The sequence below is a fragment of the Sinocyclocheilus rhinocerous genome, unplaced genomic scaffold (genome assembly GCF_001515625.1).
Source record: "Sinocyclocheilus rhinocerous isolate Xijiao unplaced genomic scaffold, SAMN03320098_v1.1 scaffold79, whole genome shotgun sequence".
Taxonomy (NCBI): domain Eukaryota; kingdom Metazoa; phylum Chordata; class Actinopteri; order Cypriniformes; family Cyprinidae; genus Sinocyclocheilus; species Sinocyclocheilus rhinocerous.
This window is the reverse complement of record NW_015638023.1, coordinates 304,781-323,188: the sequence shown is the minus strand read 5'-3', so window position 1 is coordinate 323,188 and position 18,408 is coordinate 304,781. Positions and strand designations below refer to the sequence as shown.

The following is an 18,408-nucleotide window of genomic DNA, read 5'->3' as shown; positions in this document are numbered from 1 at the left end:
GAGTGTGTGTGTGTGTGTGAGTGAGTGTGTGTGAGAGAGTGTCTGTGTGAGAGTGTGTGTGTGTGTGTGTGTGTGTGTGTGAGAGAGAGAGTGTGTGTGTGTGTGTGCGTGTGTGTAAGCTCTGTTGCCTTCATGTTTGAAACGCCCTGATAATTACATCTGGAATACAAAACATCTGCATCAGAATGCATCTGATGCACTTTTGATTTTGTGATATTGAGCACAAGATGAAACCAGATGCCGCTCTGGTTCACAGATGTCTGCTCATCTTCATCTTCATGTTGCTTTAAGTTCGTTTCACAGTCTGGACGAATGAGTTTCTGGGCTTTTAATCAAATCACTGAAGGCTTTCCGTGTGAGAAGAGGCATTTCCAAAGAAGGACTTTCTCTCCAACTCTTTGTCATGGGTGACTGAAGCTCTTATGTTTTCTCTGCGGTTGCAGTATGAACATATTTACATCGAGGATCAGAGTTAGTGACTGTGCTTCAGATGTGCTCGTGTGTGTGGCTCAAACACCTGTTATCTTCAGTAAAGACCGCTTACGTGTCACTCTTTTATTTTTATTTATATCAGATCCTGAAAGTGTTACCGTGTTTCTCTTTGGGACAGTGTCTATAACACACTATCTTATACAATCTCATGCATTTCAATTAGCTGCCAATTAAACAAATAAAACATTTTATAAAGTAATGCATGTGCATATTGTTGTTTTTTTTTATTCCTCCTTTGTGTTCGTATACATTGTGTGGTTTATGTATTTTGTGGTTTTAAAGATAAAAAATGTTGATAAAATAAAATATATGAATACAAAGCACCTCAGAAATGGACTTGCGCTGCCTTTAATGCTGTTTATATGTTTGTAATGTAAATCAGTGAGATCTTTCTAACAGTGCAGCAGATACTGACATAAAATGCTATAAATATCAGTCATCGCTCTATATCTCCAGTAATGTAAGATGAGATTGAAATGCTCCAAACATATAATGCAGTGATTGAGAGCTGAAGAAATAAAGTCTCCTCAGAAGATGTGAGATGTTCTGGAGGCTTGTGAAGATCATTCCTCCGCTGAGGAACAGTGAAAGTAAAGCTTCTGGAAACAAACGCTCCTCAAAAGATCCTGAGGATCAGATTTGAGACTCTAAAACATGATTGATGGAGAATCAAGTAAAGCTGAGCTGCTTCAGTCCAGTAAGTGTTCATCTGGAGATATTACTGCAGTTATTCTGACCTTTACTTGATCAAAATCAGTCAAGATTTGACACGAGAAGCTCCAGCTGAAGCAGTTACACTAAAAGAGCTTTGACTGGATAAAACACTCTAAACTATCAACCAGAGACAAGACATGGAGAGTTTGATCATTTACAGTAGGCTTTACGGGGTTAATGACTTTGTGTGTGTTGTTTGTTCTTCTGTGTTTGTGTGTTTTGTGTGAATAGATCCAGCAGGTGGCGCTATAAGACATCAGATCAGTCAGTGTCTGCTGCTGAACTTCATGTTTTGTCCAGTAGATGTCTCAAGGATAATGTTCCTTATTTCAGGTTTTAAAAACCATATTCATATCATATTCCAGAGCATTATACACAAAACAAGCAATGACAAGGATAAGAAATATGCAATGTTGCAATAACAATAACAAACTTTGACTTTATTCCAATTACAATTGATTCATTAATAAGTTGACTGGAGGCTGGTCTGGTTGATTACTATTTATTGATGAAATGATCAAGAATTTAATTCAACACTTGATCATTTTATACAGAATTAACTAGGAATTATTTAGTCTTAATGAAGTATGATTCGCTATAATTATTTAGTAGGAACGTATAATAATATTTATGATGTTTGCCAAACACTGACAAAGTATTTCAACGTAAAATGCAGGGTAAAAGAAATTAAATAAATGTTTTAATTCAATGTTATTTGATGTTTAAAGTCACAGTTCACCTTCTGTCATTCATTCACAAAACAAAAAGAAGATATTTTGAGGAATGTTGGAACCCAAAAAGTTGACGGAGCCCACTGTCAAAAATACTATGGAAGTCAATGGCTACCGTCAACTGTCTGGTTCCCAACATTCTTCAAAATATCTTCTTTTGTGTTCAACAGAAGAAAGAAACGTATTCAGGTTTGGAACAACATGAGGGCGACTAAATGAGGACAGAAGTTTCATTTTTGGGTGAACTATCCCTTTAATAATGTTCTCCAAAACATTATTTATGCATCATTTATGGAATGTTTTATAGTTGGACGTTCGTCTAAGATGATTTAGAAAACAATCAAAAGTAACATTCCCATAATGTTTGCAAAATAATCAAATGGAACGTTCCCTGTAATGCCGACTTTAACATTCACATAACCAAGAAACAATGCTTTTTACACATTCCAAAATCTGATGTTTCAGAGAACATTCGGAAATAATGTTTTCATAACTTGTCAGTAAAACGTTTTTAGAACATATTTTGTTAGCATCGCTGGAGAAGAGCATGGATGTATATTTAACTCATTTCTTTGGTTCATAGAGTGAACTAGAGTTGGTTCTGATCATACGACTCATTCAGAAGTCTGGACTCATAAACCTCGCCTGGAGTGTTGAAATCTCTGATAAACAGTTATTGGTGTGATAAGACGATAAGACGTGAGACGTGTGACGGATGTGTCTGGAATTATGGAAACTCTATTGTCCAATAAAGAGTGCGAGAGGAACAGCGTGTTCATTACTACTGCTAGTACAGCTAGTTACTGTCCAAACAGCTGCTGAACTCACTCTGATAAGAGCAGAAAAACATGTTGTTGTTCTGTTCATATCAAATTTCCATCCGCTTGCATTACACAGTTACAAACTTAATCTGATCATATTTGTCCGTCAGACATGAATGAAACTCAGCTCAGATTTCTGCACTCAAAAAATCTCTTTTTTATTAACTAATTGCATCTATTTGATTTTATTTACTGTAAATAATCTTCTTTTAAAAATGCATTTATTCATCAATTTAGTAATTGTGAAAACAATTACATTCATTCACATAATAAGCATGAACATGGTAAAATATGGCTAGCCAGCTAACAAAAACATTTTGACATCAAGTTATGAAATCTTTATTACTGAATGTTCTCTGAATATTCAAAATGATCAGTTTTTTTTAAAAATGATTTAAAACTTTTTTTCTCTTGATTATAGGAATGTTAAGAGAAACTACATTGTATCATTTTGCAAACATGAAAATGTTACTTTTGAATGTTCTCTGAACCTTCTGAAACAAGTATTCAACAAAACATGTTTTCTTTTAGAAGAAAAACTTTTATTAGATGTGACAGATATGATCACATGAAGTTTATTCATTGGTTCGTGTTAAAACTGTGTAATCCAAATGAATGGAAATGTTAAATGCAATTCACATACGTAAATGTTCAGTTTAGGCCTAAATAGAAGTTTTTATTGTTAAATCAAAGAAAGTCACTGAAGCTGCAGAGAGAAAGATCGTTCACATTTTAGAGGTTGATTTGTGAATTCTGCAGGACAAATAAGATCAAATTTCACTGGCTAGCTATTAAATGTTGGCTGATCACTTCAAATATTTTTCTGTCCTTTATTTTATTTTAAAGCAGTGCAGAACAGAGTTGGCTATTATGTAATGAATGAAAGAATGAATTAGGGGTTGAACGATATGTGTTTTTCAGGGTCGATGCCGATACCGATTATTACAGATCACGTAGACCGATAACCGATAATTTGAACCGATATATATACTGTATATATAAGTCTGGTGTAAACATGAAAATGAATGTCAAAATTAAGAATAACAAGGGCTCTGACAAAAACTTTCTTTAAAAGCTTTTAAATTATTTTATCGGCAAATCGATTTTGAAAATGACCGATGCCGATAACCATAAAAAAAGCTTAATATCTGTGCCGATAATCGGCCAGGCTGATAATCGGTCGACCCCTAGAATGAATGAATGAAGTCCTGACTCAGATTCTGCTGCTCTTTGCTCTGGTTTCTCCATCATGAACACATGTTTCTGCTTCCCTAGAAAGACTGTTGTTGGCAGCAGCACAAGTGCAGCGTCAGCGGCTCGTACTGACGTTATATGAGGCTCAGGCCTGAGAACGTGCCCCAGTTACCCAGCATGCTCTGCTGCGGACTGATAACGCTTTGAAGTCTGTGATTCTGCTGTTGAGAAACGCGTGAGCAGCCGTCACATCCAGCTCTATCACTCACACGAACAAATACAACCAAACGACTGAACGTTACGCAAGTGTGTGACGAGCGTCAGCTGATGGACACTGAGCTAGCTTCACACGAACCTCAGGAGCCTCCGACAGAGCTGCAAATCTACATGATATTTAAACATTCAAACGATAAAAGATATGTGCATCACATTTCTTTACTATTCTTTCACTGCAGCAATAACTGTAATAAACAAAACCCATTTTTAATTAGTCCCATCAATAAATAAATAAATAATTTTTTTCCTCATTTACTTTTGTTGTTTCCATTAAAGCGTTATCTTGAATTAGCCTTAAAACATTAAAACATTGCTCGAGTAAATATTAAGTTAAATTAAGTTAATCTCAGAGAAGGCCTTGCTTCCTAATCTATACAACTAGCATTGTATATGTGTCCCTGCAGCACAAAAGCAGTGTTAAGTCGCTGGGGTATATTTGTAGCAATAGCCAACAATACATTGTATGGGTCAAAATTATACATTTTTCTTTTATGCCAAAAATCATTAGGATATTAAGTAAAGATCATGTTCCATAAAGATATTTTGTAAGTTTCCTACCATAAATATATCAAAACTTAATTTTTGATTAGTAATATGCATTGCTAAGAACTTCATTTGGACAACTTTAAAGATGATTTTCTCAATATTTAGATTTTTTTGCACCCTCAGATTCCAGATTTCCAAATATTGTCCTATCCTAACAAACCATACATCAATGGAAAGCTTATTTATTCAGCTTTCAGATGATATATAAATCTCAATATCGAAAAACTGACCCTTATGACTGGTTTTGTGCTCCAGGGTCACATTATGAATATTGTTGGCTTGTTGCTTTTGTTCCACTTCACCAATTTGGATAAAAGCATCTGCTAAATGCATGTAAATGTAAGTATTATTACTTAATTACATAAATGTGTTGACAAGTTTGAAAATGAGCAGCTTTGTTCATTTCAGCTGCCCTGACTGACATGAAGCTGAAATAACATATTAAATCTGCAGAACTGCTCATTTAATAGTTCACTGACGTTAGATATGCTTTTATCACCAGTTTCCTTATGACTATTTTACATCGATGTCATCACAATATCTAATATTTCTGTGGAGTTTTGTAATGTTATTTTGTGATGATCTGAAGCACTGTGAAAGTTCTGAATGTGTGGGGGCGTGTCCTTCAGCCAGGGACGCTCTGATTGGTTGATGTTCTGGCATTCCGAATCATCCTGACAGTTTCATACGCTAGTATTCCTGTCTCCCCAAAGCCTCATTAATGCTGTACTTCAACACGTTTATCATGTATTTCTCTAATATTCCAGTATGAGAGATCTTTCTCTCAGGTCAGACTCTGATGAACATCATGAGAATATCTAATGCCTGATGAAGATCAGCTGCTCGTGTTTCTTCACTCAATCTGCGACCGATTCTCTTCACACCTGCGGTTTGCAGGGTTTCTGAATGTAACTTTTTTAAGACCAAGTAAAGAAAATGTATCCTTAACCATCCCAAACACTAGAATCATCTTCTGATCACACTGCAAAAAAAAGTGCTGCTCTTTTTTAGTATTTTTGTATTCTTTTCCAGTGCAAATGTCTTCATTCCTCATTGGCAGATATTTGTTCACTTTCTCAGAAAACAAGACTTGATTGTGCATCTCCACTAAATATATCTTGATTTAAAGATGTTTAGATATATGTGTCCCTGCAGCACAAAAGCAGTGTTAAGTCGCTGGGGTATATTTGTAGCAATAGCCAACAATACATTGTATGGGTCAAAATTATACATTTTTCTTTTATGCCAAAAATCATTAGGATATTAAGTAAAGATCATGTTCCATGAAGATATTTTGTAAATTTCCTACCGTAAATATATCAAAACTTAATTTTTGATTAGTAATATGCATTGCTAAGAACTTCATTTGGACAACTTTAAAGATGATTTTCTCAATATTTTGATTTTTTTGCACCCTCAGATTCCAGATTTTCAAATAGTTGTATCTCAGCCAAATATTGTCCGATCCTAACAAACCATACATCAATGGAAAGCTCATTTATTCAGCTTTCAGCTGGTGCATAAATCTCAATTTCGGAAAATTTACCCTTATGACTGATTTTGTGGTCCAGGGTCACATATATATATATATTTTTTTTTATTAAGTCATAAACACATGGATTGTAGTGCAAATAGTTTTGCCATTTACTGCACTGTTGTCTAGTTACTTACCAATAGCAGCTTGCATATTTACAGAAAGTATCTTATTTTACTTTAAAAAATAAGGTGAATAAGAAATCAAAATATGAACCAGAGATGTTTTCTTGTTTTCTCATTGGCACTGATATTTCAGACTAATTCTAGCAGACGATCACTGTAGTGACTTCATCTGTGTTCCATCTGGATGTGATCAGTGCTGGTCTGAGTGTGTTTCTGACTGACCAGCATGTGTTCGGCCAGCCAGCCCTCCTCTTTAGCGATGCGGATAGCGAAGCACTTCTTCCCCAGCAGCGAGTTTCCTCCGTATCCGCTGCCGAACGACACAATGGTCCTCTGGTCAGGGATGTGAGCGATGAGCGTGAGGTCCGGGTTACACGGCCAGTTATTCACCAGCGGCTCTAAACACAGAACTTGAGGATCAGTTTCTACTCTGAAGGACTGATGGGAAGTCTGAGTGAATGATGAGCTCGTACTGTTGAGGTGTGTGTGTGTGTTTCTTTCAGCGGTTTAGAATCCGAACAAGCCATGCCTTCATTCATGATTCACAAATGAATCGCTCTTTTGAACTAATCGAGATGCAGTGATTCAGTTTGATTCGTTCAGGCACTGAATCATCCGAATCAATCAGTCTGTGCTGAGAGAAGACAGAAAACAAGAAGAGCTCTGGATGAGCTGATCTTACCTACAATCCAACTTGCAAATGTCTTCTGTTGTTTATCAGTGATGAAGCAGCTCTATTACTCACGAATAACTCCATAACCTTTCCAATAACTATATCAAAATATGATGTGGCCCTGCACCAAAGAAAGCTGAACTGTGAGGAACAAAGTCAGAACTATGAGATAAAAAGCAATTGTGGTGCAAACGGCCTTCCACATCATCCAGAGTGTGATTAAACTTTACTCTCATCTTCATGCAGCAGTGATGTCTGCTTCTGCTTCTGTGGTGTAAATCAGGGCGTGATCGTACCAGTTGTTGTATTTGCCGAGTCTCTTGATGACTCCCAGCTCCTCCAGGAGACGCAGGACGGAGCGGTTCTCCTCCTCGGAGCCGTCGCAGATGTGCAGAGCGTCCGGCTGACACAGCTTCACGCTGCTCTCGATGATCTCCCAGCAGCACACGAGCACTGCGCTGCTTCTGAGGAGGCATGATGCTCGCTAAACACAGAGGAGTCCAGGGGCCACACGGGAGCCTGCAGCACAAACACGGCCCTTATGAAAAACACTGCACACACTTTGATACTGAATTGCATACATGCTATAAAATATAATTTCACAATCAGTGAAGACTGGAGATGTGAATGTGATGGAGGATTATTAGAGACTTATCATAAAAATACCACAGGATTACGGAGGACCAAAAGTTAAAGATGTGAAAATATTTGAAAGCTCGGTTATAATGGAAACTGTGTGTCTCACACTGACAGAAGCTCAGCTGTTTTAACTGGTCTCATTGTTTGTGCTTAACTTGATTATGAAAACTTGAAAAGCTTCATTTGTATGATTACATGTATGTAAGTTAGGTTTCCGATCATTTTTATTTTTTGTTATAATAAAACGTTCTGTTGTTAATGCTCTGCGTGAGATGAGACTTTTGATCTTTGGTCTTATCCCGGCTAAATAAAGTTAAATATAACATTTAATATAAAGTTAAAATTACAGGGTTATTATAGTTAACTAAAACTGAAACTAAAAAATATGTTTATCACTAGAAAAAAAATTAAACATGAACTGAAATAAAATCAAATACATCTTTTTATTTCAGCTAGTTGCCAAGGCAACATTTTAATGTAGTTTAACTTGATGTACTAAAATAACTAAAACTTTATAGCACACATATGTATACTAAAAATTACAAAACATACAACATTACTAAAACTTTAACTTAAAGTAACATGAAGGCAGAAATTAAAACAAAATCTTATTCAAAATATTAAAAATGTGATAGTATCTCAATGATTTTAAAATACTCGTTTTTGGACGTTTTGATCTGTTTGTTGTTCCTCGATGCAGTGCGTGACGTACAGCGTCATCTAGCGTCAGCGCGTTCTGCGCACTGCGGAAGTGACGTAGAAGTGAACACGCACGCACGTGTGTAGCGCAGCATGTTTCTGCAGCACATGTTTGTGTTTATGTGACTGTAAGAACGCTGATCGGAACCGGTGTGAAACTCGAGCGGCGCTGTGTCGGTCATGACGGGGGAACACGAGCGGTATCCGCCGCCGAACTTCAGCGCAGCAGCGGAACCTCCAGCGGCGCTTCACTGGAGCGGCTCCACGCCGCAGAGCAGCCGCAAGTTCGAGGCGTCCCGAGACTGGAGCTGGACTCAACCGGCACAGACCGGACCCTGGCCCGGCCACCACCAGCCGCAGCAGTACGCAGGTACACGAGCTCAGTGTACCAGGGTAATACCATGGTATTCTGTAAGGTGCCTTTAGCACATGGCACTGTCATGTGTATCTGGACGGGTACCACGGGTTAGTCCTGAAGAACCATTCACAAGGTTGATCACGGTCCCACAGGGTGTCATGTACCCAGTTAACTGTTCAGTTAGTTGGTATCATTTACCTGGTAAACGGTTTAGTTAGTATCATGTACCTGGTAAACTGTTTAATTAGTATTACGAACCTAGTTAACTGTTCACTTTGTAGTATCATGTACCTGGTTAGTTATTATCATGTACCCGGTTAACTGTTCACTTAGTTATTACTATCATATACGTGGTTAGTTAGAATCATGTATCCAATAAACTGTTTAGTTAGTTATTATCACACACCCAGTAAACTGTTCATTTAGGTAGTATCACATACCTAGTAATCTAATCAGTTTGTTAATATCATGTACCCGGTGAACTGTTCAGTTAGTAACACGTATCCGGTTAAACTTGATTATGAAAACTTGAAAAAGCTTCATTTGTATGATTACATGTATGTAAGTTAGGTTTCCGATCATTTTTATTTTTTGTTATAATAAAACGTTCTGTTGTTAATGCTCTGCGTGAGATGAGACTTTTGATCTTTGGTCTTATCCCGGCTAAATAAAGTTAAATATAACATTTAATATAAAGTTAAAATTACAGGGTTATTATAGTTAACTAAAACTGAAACTAAAAAATATGTTTATCACTAGAAAAAAAATTAAACATGAACTGAAATAAAATCAAATACATCTTTTTATTTCAGCTAGTTGCCAAGGCAACATTTTAATGTAGTTTAACTTGATGTACTAAAATAACTAAAACTTTATAGCACACATATGTATACTAAAAATTACAAAACATACAACATTACTAAAACTTTAACTTAAAGTAACATGAAGGCAGAAATTAAAACAAAATCTTATTCAAAATATTAAAAATGTGATAGTATCTCAATGATTTTAAAATACTCGTTTTTGGACGTTTTGATCTGTTTGTTGTTCCTCGATGCAGTGCGTGACGTACAGCGTCATCTAGCGTCAGCGCGTTCTGCGCACTGCGGAAGTGACGTAGAAGTGAACACGCACGCACGTGTGTAGCGCAGCATGTTTCTGCAGCACATGTTTGTGTTTATGTGACTGTAAGAACGCTGATCGGAACCGGTGTGAAACTCGAGCGGCGCTGTGTCGGTCATGACGGGGGAACACGAGCGGTATCCGCCGCCGAACTTCAGCGCAGCAGCGGAACCTCCAGCGGCGCTTCACTGGAGCGGCTCCACGCCGCAGAGCAGCCGCAAGTTCGAGGCGTCCCGAGACTGGAGCTGGACTCAACCGGCACAGACCGGACCCTGGCCCGGCCACCACCAGCCGCAGCAGTACGCAGGTACACGAGCTCAGTGTACCAGGGTAATACCATGGTATTCTGTAAGGTGCCTTTAGCACATGGCACTGTCATGTGTATCTGGACGGGTACCACGGGTTAGTCCTGAAGAACCATTCACAAGGTTGATCACGGTCCCACAGGGTGTCATGTACCCAGTTAACTGTTCAGTTAGTTGGTATCATTTACCTGGTAAACGGTTTAGTTAGTATCATGTACCTGGTTAACTGTTTAATTAGTATTACGAACCTAGTTAACTGTTCACTTTGTAGTATCATGTACCTGGTTAGTTATTATCATGTACCCGGTTAACTGTTCAGTTAGGTATTAGTATCATGTACCTGGTTAGTTATTATCATGTACCCAGTTAACTGTTCACTTAGTTATTTCTATCATATACGTGGTTAGTTAGAATCATGTATCCAATAAACAGTTTAGTTAGTTATTATCACACACCCAGTAAACTGTTCATTTAGGTAGTATCACATACCTAGTAATCTAATCAGTTTGTTAGTATCATGTACCCGGTGAACTGTTCAGTTAGTAACACGTATCCGGTTAACTGTTCAGTTAGTATCATGTAACTGGTTAACTGTTCAGTTAGTATCATATACCTGGTTAACTGTTCAGTTAGTATCATGTAACTGGTCAACTGTTCAGTTAGTATCATGTACCTAGTTAACTGTTCAGTTAGTTATTTGTATCATATACTTGGTTAGTTAGAATCATGTATCCGATAATCTGTTTAGTTAGTGTCACACACCCAGTAAACTGTTCATCTAGTTAGTATCATGTACCCAGTAATCTAATCGGTTAGTTAATATCATTTAAACGGTTAACTGTTCATTTAATATCATATACCTGGTTAACTGTTCAGTTAGTATGCTCGTGTTTAGTTCACTGTTGATATAGTTGTTAGTATGAAACAGTGAGTTTTATAATCATTTCTTTGACCTCATGTCATTTCTATCAGGTCATCTTCATCATCACCATCCTCAGCCTCCTCATCATGGCTGGCGGGGTTCAGCGCAGCATCACTGGGGTGGAAAGGTAAATCCAGACACTGATCTTCTATGAGTGTTGATCTGCAGTCATGTTTGATGTGAAGTGAGGTTTCATGTGTTCGTTTGAGCAGAAGCAGCAGAAAGAGCCTGGGTTCAGTCATTTCTGTGACACCTGTGACCGAGGCTTCAAAACTCAAGACAAATACGATGAACACATCTCGCAGCACGTGAAGGTGATCCGCCGTAATCAACACGCACCGCAGCTCGTTCATGTGCTCATGCAGCTGTCCTTCAGACGTCTGTGACATACTGTACAGCGTCTCATTAGTGCTCTTCTGCTCGTTCTGTGTGTCTGCAGTGCTCTGTTGAAGACTGTCTCTTCACTGCACACGAGAAGCTGGTGAAGATCCACTGGAGAAACGTGAGTGTCCCCTTCAGAAGCTCATGCTGAACATCACAGGTCTCTAAGAGAAGTCCACAACAATAATGATGATGAGACAGAGGAACAATCACTGCAATCACTTTCAGAGCGTTTTTAAAAATGCCGAAAACATTGACAGCCAATCAGAATCCATCCGACTTTAAAGAGCTCGAGCATTTAAAGCGACAGAACACTAATCTGCAGTGTGTTTATAATAAACAGAACATTGTCATCCACTGGTTTGGACACTAATATAGTTATATATCGTTATAGTTGGTGTGAACGCGTCTTAAATGTTTAAAGTTGAGTGTGTGACGCTGCTGTTCTCCTGCAGAATCACGCTCCAGGAGCCAAGAGGATCAAACTGGACACTGCAGAGGACATCGCCAGATGGAGAGACGAGAGACGCAAGTGAGTTTTGTAAATAATTAGGAAAAAGATTCAAGTGAACAAAAAAACATTTTCATGGAACATAAGTCAAGTCACATGTATTTCTATAGAGCTTTCTACAATACAGATTGTTTCAAAGCAGCTTCATATAAATAAACGGGAAAATTATGCAAAATTAACTTTCAGCAGTAAACGGAAGACGATAGTGTAGTTATTAAATTCCTTCATATGTGTAGAAACTACCCAACGCTGAGAAACATAGAGAAGAAGCTGAAGCTGATGGAGATGAAGGAGCAGCGAGGAGACGTGCTGGAGACGGCTCAGTTCGGGTGCGTTTCTGATCTTCATATCATTCGTAAATGTGTTCACCCTCAGGCCGTCCGAGATTAGGATGAGTTTGTTTCTTCATCAGATTTGGAGAAATGCAGCATTGCATCAGTGTCTCAGCAATGGATGCTCTGCAGTGAATGGGTGCCGTCAGAATGAGAGTCCAAACAGCTGATAAAAACATCTCAATAATCCACAAGTAATCCACAGCACTCCAGTCCATCAGTGAACATCTGGAGAAGACAAAAGTTTTGGACTGTTTTGGCTTGTAAACCGTGCTCGCATCCATTGCTGAGACACTGATGCAATGCTGCATTTCTACAAACCTGATGAAGAGACAAACTCATCCTAATCTCGGACGGCCTGAGGATGAGCACAGTTTCAGACCATTGGTGTACTATTCCTTTCACTGCATTATGTTTGAGTGAGTTTGAATGTGATCTGTGTGCAGTCGCATCAGGAGCCGCGGTAGGGGACGAGGATCTGACCGCTGGAGATGTGAAGGGTCCCGTCATCACACGAGCTCTGAGACGGATCTGAAGCGGCCGCATCAGGACAGAGATCCTCTGGCGGCTCTCGTCTGCAGTGACCCCGGTCCGTCTCAGCTCTCTGCTGCTGATGATGTGATGCAGAACTGTGCTTCATTCAGTCAAACAGACTTTGTTTGTGTTCTTTCAGAGTCTGATAAGGACGAGTCTGTTCAGCAGACGCAGACTAGACTCACTGTCGCCCCCAAGAGCGTGACCTCTGCCCTCGGGTCACTGATGTCCAGCTACGGGGACGATATGACCTCCAGCGAGAGCGAAGGAGACGCAGACGGTACGAGTTCGGTCCTGATGATCAGCAGGGCTCAGTGTTAACACTATTCTAGTTATCAGAGTCAAATAAATAACAATTACACTAAATATCCAGATACAAATTCTGTACTGCAATACAGCATCATGTGATATATCAATATGTTTTAATGCATTGTACAAAGAAAATATTAGAATTTTTATCAAATTGAAAGATTGTGCATAATTGTTCTTTTTATCTATTTTTATTTTGTTTGTAAAAAATATTGTTAAATTATAGAATTAATTGAATTATTATTGTTATTCAGACTATTTTAAATCGTATTACTCTTTAATATCGTCTTATAGTCTGATGCTGATATGGTGTAAAATGATTCAGAGTGCATTATTCAGTTTTAAAAGAATAGTTTGGCTAAAAATAAAATGTGTTTTTATGTTTTATATTGCTCTCTGTGCTTATTAAAGCCCTGCTGCTGAAACACTGCATATATTTCTCACGTTTTATTCCGTCACAGACGCTCCAGTGCTGAGAGTCAGTCAGGCTTTAGAGGAGAATAAGACGCTCCTGAATCCTCATCCACTTCCTGTCCAGAGGATCCCAGCGCCGCACGAGGAGAAACACACACACACACCACAGCATTCCCATCATGCCCCGGCCGGCAGAGGAAGAGGACGCGGTCGTGGTCGCGGGGCGAGAGGAGGACGAGGAGGTAAAACCTTTAAACCTGCTGAAACACAGAGACATCGACCTACACTACTAGAGATGGTGAGTGAACACACACACACACACTCGCACACACTCACACACACACACACACACACTCTCACACACACACACACACACACACTCTCACACACACACACACACACACACACACACACACACACACACACACAGACACACACACACAGACACACACACTCACACACACGCACAGACACACACACACACTCTCTCACACACACAGACACACACTCACACTCCAGAATGTTCACACTGCTTTCTTACACAAAGTATTTGTGAGACTCTTTTTATTTGTGACAGAAATTGATACTTTTATTCATCAAGGATGCATTAAATTGATCAAAAGTGACAGTAAACACATTTATAATGTTACTGTTTCAAATAAATGCTGTTCTTTTGAACTTTCTATTCATCTGTGAATCCTGAAAGATAAAATGTATCACAGTTTCCACAAAAATATTAATGTGTTCAACATTGATAATAATCAGAAATGTTTCTAATAATCAGCATATTAGAATGATTTCTGAAGATCATGTGACACTGAAGACTGGAGTAATGATGCTGAAAATACAGCTGCGCATCACAGAAATACATTACAGTTTAACAGATATTCACATAGAAAACATAATAATATTTCACAATATTACACATCATGATTCGTCTGAATGTGTGTTTGTCGTGCAGCTACTGGCTCCTGATATCCGTCACGAGAGGAACGTGGTTCTCCAGTGCGTCCGCTTCATCGTGCGCAGCGGGTTCTTCGGTCTGGCTGCTCAAGACTCTCGTGAGATCAGTGTGTCTGTGAACACAAGCGCTGAGCGAGCATCAGATGAGGACCTCAGTGGAGACAGACAGCAGCGCTCCGAGACCAGCTGTGACACGAGCGCTGGTGAAAACACGCGTGTGAACGAGCGTCCGGAGCGCCGCGGCGTGTTCCAGCAGCTGTTTGCTCAGCGGTTAGTGTGTGACGAGTCCTCCTGACGGCAGACGCTCAGAAACCTTTTTTTCTTCCACTTGTTATTTTTATTTACTAATCATGTGTTTGGCCTTTCAAAAGAAAAGACTCATAACTAATGAATGGATATGAGTTAGTTTGATCTGTATTTTGAGCTCATGTTCTGACTGTAGTTCTCTCAGATGCAGTAAATCTGTGATTATTTAATGTTAATCTTCAGATCATGCGTGTCCGCTGCTAATCCTGACAAAATAGTGCCTTTGTATTATGCAGTTAAATAAATATGAACTTTACGGGCTGTGGATTTGTTCTCACTTCTGTCTTTGTCCACAAAATGGTAATTTTCATGAATAATGAAAAATGCATCTAAATCATAATCAGTTAATGTTCATTCCGACATTAACTAATACATTATTAAAAAGTTGTATCTGTTAATATTATTTAATTCTTATGAACAGCTGTTTTTTGTTTTTTTTAAAATAAAACTATCAACAAGGATTAATGAGTTAATATTAGTTACTAATGGAACCTAATTGTAAAATCTTACCCACAAAACAGTGAATACAGATATCTTTCTTTGAATGTTCATTTTACTGAGCAAACGTCTGTATTTTTTAACGATATGTAAGTATAAGTAAAAGCCCTAGAAAATAGAGTATTACAGCATCATTTACCGCGTTAACTATTTATGCCTGGTATACAGGTTTATTTAGAAAAAGGTTAATTAGTCGACGTGAAAATGATGATAAAATGCTTGAAAGAATTAAATTGAAATCAGAAACTAAATCAGAATCTGATTTTAATTTCACAGAAAATTTTACAAAAAGGATGTATTTAACATTTGTCATAATGTCCATGTAAAAAAAAAATGATAAAAAGCTTCAAAATATATCATTTTAGAATTACGTTACAGATGCGCTGCAATATTATTACTTTAATGTCACTTAAAACAATTATTTACACCGCAAAAGGTTATTTAGTCCATGTAAAAAATATAAATATTTTTTTTACATAAAATGTAAATTTTAAAATAAACGTTTATATAGTACCATTTTTTAAATAAAAATAATAATAATTTAACTCTATTGAAAACTACTGAATGTTTGTCGGTAATGTATCCGCATTCGTCCGGTCCTCAGTGTGTCCTCCAGCCGCATCTCAACCGCGGGAACCGCGAGACATCTGATCCCGGATCAGCGCTGGAGCGCCTTGCGATGGGCGTGTCCTGCGAGCCGCGGCTCCGCCCCCTGCTGGCGTCACCACAGCTGCTAGCTCGTCGGTTAGCGTGCTAACAGCGTTCGGTAGTGATGAGACAACGACGGCATGAGACAGCAAACGAAGCCATTCCAGCATCCTCACGCAGGCCAGAGAGCAGAAAGCGGCGATTTAAACCCCGATTTAAGTCCGTATTCAGTCACATCAGGAGTTCGGAAGAGCGTCTGCAGCGCTGAGGTGATGTCGACCGTCTGTTTATGTTCATTTATCAGCCGTAACTGACGCGTGTCACTGACACTGACGCGCTTTTCTGTCGGGACACACGCTGCTGGTGGACTGAGTTAGCTGTCAGTTAACCAGTAGCCGCGTTTGATGTGCTAACCAGGAGCTAGCCTGCATTATTTAGCATAAACACTCGCTGAGCATCTGTTGGAGGAGCTGTCAAACTCTCGCTTGCTCTTTAAATGGGGACTTTAAGCGGTTTCCTAACGACGTCACTGCACGGACTGTAGTGTGTCCATCAGATTCAGTACACCGTTTACCGTAGTATTTCTCCGATGCATCACTCAGACTCCCCCGGCGAGTCCCCCGGCAGCAGGAGGATGTCCCACCCGTCAGTGTTCGGCTCCGATGACCACCAGACGTCCCCTCATCTCCCGCCGCACAGCCTCAGCCTCCAGCCCGCCGGGACGCAGGTCAAGAAGAAGAGCGGCTTCCAGATCACCAGCGTCCTGCCCGCGCAGGTGTCCTCCGCCAGCGCCAACAACAGCATCGCCGAAGATACGGAGAGCTACGACGACATGGACGAGTCGCACACCGAGGACCTGTCCTCGTCCGACATCCTGGACGTCTCGGTTTCCCGGGCCACTGACACCGGCGTCCCTGAGAGGAGCTCGTCGGAGGAGACGCTGAATAGTTTGCAGGGGGGCGAGACGCCCGGAGTCACGTCGCCCAATGAGCCGGTGATGCAGCAGGGGTACCTGGTCAACGGCGTCCACCATCATCACAAGACTGGACGACCCGCGGCTCCTTCAGCAATCCCCGCCGTCCCGCAGGCTCCGGCCTCGAGCGGGCGCTCCGTCCAAGCTGCGGAGGCAGGCGGATCCGCTGCACCGGTACCTGACGCCGCCAGAGCTCCGGTCCCCACCGTGATGCCGGTTGCACCCGCAAATCCTCCGACCGCAAGCGCGGCGACCACCGCCTCTCGCTTCAGGGTGGTGAAGCTCGATTCCAACACGGAGCCGTTTCGGAAGGGTCGCTGGACTTGTACGGAGTTTTACGAAAAAGACGCCCCGGCTGGAGACGTCGCGGCCGTCGCTCACAGAGCGGTGGAGAGCGTCGTCCAGTCTGAACACGAGACCACGAGCGGCAGCTCCTCTGGAAGCACCTTGAGCGGCGGCGGAGATGTCCATCAGGTTTGCGCTCACATGGTTCCTCTGACGGAGAGCTCATCCGCTCCGGTTCGATCCTACAGTGTAGAGCCCCAGAGCAGCTACACTCCGGTGGAATACGCTCAGATCGCGGCAAACGTCCAACCTCTTCCGATTCCGAACGCAGTGTCGCCCAGAGCCACTCCAGTGTCCATCGGGATTCCGGGGCCCGTGTCTCCGAGGCCCCCGCAGATGGGCATCAACCCGAACCAACCTGGAGCGCAGCTGTCTTCATCCCGCAGCTCCGCTCAGAGCGACCTGCAGCCGCTGAGGGCCCCGCTGCACCTGGCGGGCCCCGCATACGTGACGGCCTCACAGCTGGAAGATGCGCAGCGGCTCCTGCTGCAGCACCACACGCTGCTGTCTCTGGCTGCAGGAGGCAGGGCTGGGCCGGTGGCTGCTCTCGGACAGGACGGCGCTGCCAGTGCTTTTACGGTCTCAACTGGTGCAGATGAAGACAGGTAAGAGACACTCAGAAACCACTTGTTGTTGGGGGACTGATGACTGTGATTGTGTTCAATGTTATTTTAGGATAGAGATACTTTTATAGTTTTTATTAATATTTTGAAGGTTTTTTTTCTTTTTATTTATTTAAAATTATATATTTATATACAAATTATTATTTTTTTTTTAATATATATCTTTAAAATTATTTATATTTTGTAGAAATGTTTAATTTTAGTACATCAAGGTAAACTTGATGTACTTAAACGTAGTGTAAAAAATATAGATATTTAAAATTGTATTATTTTTAAATGTCTGTATAAATTTATTAATGTTTATATTTTAGTACATTAACTTCAAACTAATTTTAAAACAGAATAAAGTTAGAAAAATGTGTGTGTGTATTATTTATTAGGGATGGAACGGTTCAACTTACTCACGGTTCGGTTTGTATC

At 40.3% G+C, this 18,408-nt stretch overlaps 2 protein-coding genes across 5 annotated transcripts in view; both read left to right on the top strand.

The window, feature by feature from the left end:
• The first annotated feature begins 9,862 nt into the window (after nt 1-9,862).
• Nucleotides 9,863-15,166, top strand: nufip1 (nuclear FMR1 interacting protein 1). The gene is made up of 10 exons (XM_016564542.1): nt 9,863-10,231; nt 11,202-11,278; nt 11,364-11,465; nt 11,591-11,653; nt 11,988-12,064; nt 12,280-12,372; nt 12,822-12,964; nt 13,049-13,189; nt 13,680-13,930; nt 14,594-15,166. The coding sequence occupies exons 1-10, from the start codon at nt 10,042-10,044 to the stop codon at nt 14,888-14,890; spliced, it is 1,434 nt and encodes a 477-aa protein (XP_016420028.1). The 5' UTR covers nt 9,863-10,041; the 3' UTR covers nt 14,891-15,166.
• Nucleotides 15,167-16,095: 929 nt separating this feature from the next.
• The window catches only part of LOC107749398 (TSC22 domain family protein 1-like), a 16,775-nt gene continuing 14,462 nt past the window's right edge, over nt 16,096-18,408 (top strand). For 2 of the 4 annotated variants that reach the window (XM_016564537.1, XM_016564536.1), the window contains exon 1: nt 16,104-17,499. In XM_016564537.1, the coding sequence (XP_016420023.1) occupies nt 16,637-17,499 (863 nt within the window). In that variant the 5' untranslated portion in view covers nt 16,104-16,636. Of the gene's footprint in view, nt 17,971-18,408 lie in introns of all 4 variants that reach the window. The other 2 variants (XM_016564538.1, XM_016564539.1) reach the window with 2 other exon arrangements.